The sequence below is a fragment of the Vombatus ursinus genome, unplaced genomic scaffold (assembly GCF_900497805.2).
Source record: "Vombatus ursinus unplaced genomic scaffold, bare-nosed wombat genome assembly UNPS02015411.1, whole genome shotgun sequence".
Lineage (NCBI taxonomy): Eukaryota > Metazoa > Chordata > Mammalia > Diprotodontia > Vombatidae > Vombatus > Vombatus ursinus.
The window spans coordinates 949,009-954,311 of NW_020955189.1; the positions used below are offsets into that span (position 1 = coordinate 949,009).

The 5,303-nt window shown below is 49.7% G+C and overlaps 1 protein-coding gene across 5 annotated transcripts in view; it reads left to right on the forward strand.

The window, feature by feature from the left end:
* Positions 1–5,303, forward strand: part of LRRC74B (leucine rich repeat containing 74B) — a 15,721-nt gene that overhangs the window by 4,182 nt on the left and 6,236 nt on the right. For 2 of the 5 annotated variants that reach the window (XM_027847515.1, XM_027847519.1), the window contains exons 3-5: positions 1,758–1,781; positions 3,140–3,282; positions 3,881–4,031. In XM_027847515.1, coding sequence (XP_027703316.1) covers positions 1,758–1,781; positions 3,140–3,282; positions 3,881–4,031 — 318 coding nt within the window. The remainder of the gene's footprint in view (positions 1–1,757; positions 1,782–3,139; positions 3,283–3,880; positions 4,032–5,303) is intronic. The other 3 variants (XM_027847516.1, XM_027847517.1, XM_027847518.1) reach the window with 3 other exon arrangements.

The following is a 5,303-nucleotide window of genomic DNA, read 5'->3' on the forward strand; positions in this document are numbered from 1 at the left end:
TTGTTCATTTCACCTTCATAACATCTGTCAATTTCACCTCTGCAGCACCTCTTGTTCATTTCACCTTCATAACATCTGTCAATTTCACCTCTACAGCATCTCTTGTCCATTTCACCTTTGCAACATCACTCATTGATATCACCTTTGCAGTATCTCTTCCATATACCCCCTTCACTCCTCTGACACTACCAGTACCCTGGTGCAGACCCTATCACTTTGCCCTTGAGGAAGTGGCTTTTGGGGGATCTGCCTGTTTCCAGTCTCTCCTCACTCTAGTCCATCCTTCATTTAGCCACCAGTGATTTTTCTAGCGCTCAAATCTAACCATGTCACCTCCTACTCAGTAAATTCCAGTGGCTCCTATTGCCTCCAGGAGCAAATTATTTGGCTTTTAAAGGTCTCCATGACCTGGCCCCCTCCTACCTTTTCAGTCTTCTTACTCCCCTCCACATACTCTTTGATCCCGTAGCTTTGGCCTCCTTGGTGCTCCTTAAACAAGATACTCTATCTCCTGACTCTACACCGTTGAACTCATTGTGCCCCATGCCTGAAACACTCTCCCTCCCGGCTTCCTACAAGACTCAGATCAAATCCCACTTTCTGAAAGAGGCCCTTCCCAGTTCACCCCAGCCCACCCCTCAAGGTTTACCTTCCATCTGTAGGTGCTTTATGTGTACCCAGCTTTTTACACGCTGTCTTCCCCATCAGACTGTGGTAAGCTTCTTGAGGGCAGGATCTATTTTCTTGTATTTTGGTATCCCCATAGAGATGAGGTAGATAGAGAACATCCAGAGAGGTAGGAGTCCAGCCTGAGGAGGAATGGAGACATGGCTGACCAGGGTCTGGAAAGAACCAGCCAGTGAGAGAAGAGACTTCGGGTGGAGTGACCCTCCTGGGTGTGGATGCACCTGTGGCTTGGCCAGGGTCAGGAGTGAAGCCTGGAGAGGAAGATACTTGAAGAGAGTTATGATGTTTCTCTCCCCATCCTGGCTGGCTTCTCTGGACATTCTCCAGATACAACCATGCAGGGATCAAAGGGTTATGACATCACACACTCTCCAGTAGGCACCATGGCCTGTGCACTTGGAGTCAGGAGAAATCGGAGTTCAAATCCCACCTCAGGCAAGCCCTGCAACCTCTCTGTAAAAGGAGAGGAATAATCCTAGCCATGGTTATCTCCCAGAATATTTGTTTTCTCAAGATTTTAAATATATTTAATATTTTAATTTTCCCCAATTACGTATAAAATCAATTTTTAACATTTTTTAAAATTTTGATTTCCAAATTCTCTCTCTCCATCCCTCCCTCCCCTCCCCCCTCATTGAGAAGGCAAACAATTTGATGCAGGTTATACATGTGCAGTCATGCAAAACATATTTCTATATTGGTCATGTTATGAAAGAAAAGAGACCTAAATAAATAAAGTAAAAAAAATAATATTTCTTGATCTGCAGTCAGACTCCATCAGTTCTTTCTCTGGGGGTGGAAAGCATTTTTTCATTTTAAGTCCTTCAGAATTGTGTTGGATCTTTGTATTGCTGAGAATGGCTACGTCATTCACAGTTGATCATCGAACAATGTTGCTGTTACTGCATACAGTGTTCTGGTTCTGCTCATCTCCCTCTGCATCAGTTCATGTAAATCTTTCCCAGGTTTTTCTGAAAGTATACTGCTTGTCATTTCTATTTTTTTTTTTTTTAGCTTGGTCGTGTAACTTTTTATTTAACAAAACATAATTTTTTTTTTTTTATCTTCAGCACAGAAGTTGTCATTGATGCAGGGTAAGATAAAAGCAAATGTGGCTAAGCTATTTCTTCCCTTTCTTTTGAGGAGCTTCTTTCTTGACCATCTGTAAGCGCTTCATTGCACTGAGCTGTGACTCCTGGGAAGTCGGGCTCTTGAGTGAGGATGAGGACAGATTGCTACTAGGCTCTGAGCTGGCTTTAGTGGCGCCTCCACTCACCCCAGCTGTTTCACCACTCCCATTCCAGCTGCTAAATTCTAATTCTTTATCAACACAAAAAGAGCTGCTATAAATATTTTTGTGCATGTGGGTCCTTTTCCCGTTTGTATGATTTCTTTGGGATACAGACCTAGTAGTGCTATTGCTGGGTCAAAGGGTCTGCATGGTTTTGTAGCCCATTGGGCCTAGTTCCAAATTGCTCTCCAGAATGGTTGGATCAGTTCACAACTCCACCAACAATGCATTCTCGTTCCCATTTCCCCTCTAACATTTCTCGCTTTCTTTTTCTGTCACATTAGCCAATCTGATAGGTGTCATCCAAGGGTTTTTAAACCAAAGTGCTGAAGTTGGATCAGTGGGAAAGGGGCTGGATTTGAAGTTGGGGGCCTGGGCTAGAATCCCAGCTCTGTCATTTGCTGTGTCACCTTAGGCTAAGTCCCTGCCCCTACTGGGAGCGTTTCCTCCTCTGTAATAGGACAGTGTGGAACTAGCTGATGTCCAGCTCTGAATCCATGACCCTGTGGTCCTCAGAGCCGGGACAAAGTCAAGTGAGAAGAAGGAAAGCTTATTTCTGACCAGGAGATTGTAGCAAGAGAGGATCAAGGAGGCCTTCCTGGAGGAGGAGGCAGTGGAACAGGGCTTTAAAGCCTGGGGAGGACTTCAAAACGCAGAGGGAAGGAAAGGGCATGCAGAGCATAGTGAGGCAAAGGCTCAGAGGTGGGAAAGTGTGGAGCAGCCAGACCCACCATCATCAGCTGTGAAAAGTGGTCGTTGGGCCAGAGTGTCAGGGTGCTAAAGGGTGGCCCTATACAATAATGGTTTTCTTAATCTCTCAGACTTGTCACTTTTGCCTGGACTCTTCCAATACCCTCCTCCTTCTTCCCAAGGCCCAGTCCTGCCCCCAGTCACTCCCCTGCTCCACAACCTTCCATGACTTCCTAGAATGTGTGGTCCCCAAGGGCAGGGACTCTGGTGGGACTTGCTTCTTTATAGACCCAGAGCCAGGCCCAAGGCCTTGCACACAGTGGGTGCTTAATAAATGCTCCTGGACTTGAATGGAGGCTAGGTCAGAGAGAGAATTCTCCGTTTTTTTAAAGGAGGTCCTCAAACATCAAACCACTGATAAGGAAGGCTGTTTCATTCACTCTGATTGCCTCACGTCTCTCTCTCCCACAGTGCCCCGTGGGCCGTATGACCTCACTGGCAGGGCCCAGTACCTGGCAGCCTGTGAGACCTACGGAGCGGTGCCCATCTCCTATTTCCTTCACCACATGCACGATCCTGAGCTCACGCTGATGCACCGCGGCCTTGGGCCTCAGGTAGAGACACATTCATTGCCCTCCGGGTCCTGCAGAGTGTAAGGGTGTAAGGGCAGGACTCCTGCTTCTGGCTCTGTGCTCCCAGCACATAGCACAATGCCCGGCTCTGGCTGTCAGCTTTGTGACCAGCCTCAGTTTTCCCCCTCTTCTGAGCATCACAGGGAAACTCTGGCACAGTGGACGGAGCCCTGGCCTTGGTGTGAGGAGGCACCAACTCCAGGCTTGGTTCTCTTATTAACTCACTGTCTGACCTGGGCCCAGGTGATGAAATGGGCATGCCCTGGGTTCCGGTCCCTAGCTAGCTGTGTGACCTTAGGCAAATCGCTCCCTGTCTCTGGGACTCAGCCTCCTCCTCTGAGAAATGAGGACAAGATGATTCTCCCATTCCCCTCTCTGGGCCTCAGTTTCCCTGTCTGCAAAATGCGGAGGTAGGGCTGGGTGACCCTTCTAAGAAGCAGCTCCTCTCTGGGTCTGTCCAAGCAAGGGTTTGAGAAGCGACCTGTCCGAGGTCACATAGCCAGCAAGTGCCCGCATCAGAACTTGAACCTAGGTCTCTGACCCTCTACCTTTCTGCCCCCTCTGCTGCCCCCACTGGCAGGCCTGTGTTGTGTTACAGGGGGCCCGAGCCCTGGCCTCAGCCTTGATGTCCAACACCTCCATTCTGAAACTGAATCTGAGTGACAACGGGCTGAACGAGGAAGGGGCCACGGCGATCGCCGGAATGCTGAAGGAAAACTGCTTCCTCACAGGTGGGCCCTCCAGCCCACCCGGGGCTGGTGAGCAGCCAGCCTGGGGGAGCACGGCTATCATTCTAGCCATTTTACAGATGGGAAAGCTGAGGCTCATGCAGGCCTGCGGCCCAGCTCTCTCTCTGTCCTTGGCTGGGTGGCCATCCCCAGATGCCCCTCAGGCTGGGCCCCAGTGCTCTGCCTCAGCTTCTGTTGACCTTCGTGATCGTGTCATCGGTGGCTCTCCCAGTTCTGGCCTAGCCCAGCACACACCCAGTCCAAGCTGAGGATGGGCTGTCTCCACTTATCCTCTGATGACCTCAGGGGACCGTAGATCAAGACCTGGAAGGGGCCTCAGAGGTCACTGAGACCCTTTCACAAATGAGGAAACTAAGGCCCAGGAAGGTTAAGTGAATCAGGATCATGGGCTCATGTACTGAGATCCGAAAGAAACCCCGGAGGTGACCAAATCCAGCCCCCTCCTTTTACAGAAGAGAAAGCTAAGGTCAAGAGCAGTGATCAGTAGGGGTGGGGTTTGAACTGAGGTGCCTCTTACTCCGGAACCGAGGCTCTCTCTGCTGTATGGCACTTCCCTCTGCTGGCTCAGTGTTCCTCCAGCCTCCTGCGGGGAGGGGGCCTGCTTCCTGCAGACAGGTCAGGAATCCAGCTAAGCCCCAGGAGGACACATGTTGTCCAGGGGAAAGAGGGTTCAAGCTTAGAGCACAGTGTTAGAAAGACACATACGTAGCGAAGACACGTGGCCAAGGCCACTCCTAATTCCAGCACTGCAGGGCCTCAACAGCCCTCGCCAAGCTCTACCCCTTCCCCCAAGGTTCAACATCTCTACAGAGCTTTTCAGATTAGCCCCCAGGCCTCAGATACTCCTCTCCACAGCTTGACTTTCAACTTCCAGGGCTAGCTCTCTTACAGCCACGGCCAGCTCTCTTCTTTTTTTCCAGAGGTCCCACTCCTTAACCCTTGATCCTCATTTGCCAAGGTTAGCTCTCTTCTTTTCTTCCAAAGGTCCCACTCCTTAACTCTTGATCCTCATTTGCCAAGGTTAGCTCTCTTCTTTTCTTCCAGAGGTCCCACTCCTTAACTCTTGATTCTCAGATGCCAGGGCTAGCTCTCTCTTCAGCCATGGTCAGCTCTCTTCTTTTCTTCCAGAGGTTCCACTTCTTAAATCTTGATCCTCATTTGCCAGGGTTAGCTCTCTTCTTTTCTTCCAGAGGTCCCCCTCCTTAACTCTTGATCCTCATTTGCCAAGATTAGCTCTCTTCTTTTCTTGCAGAG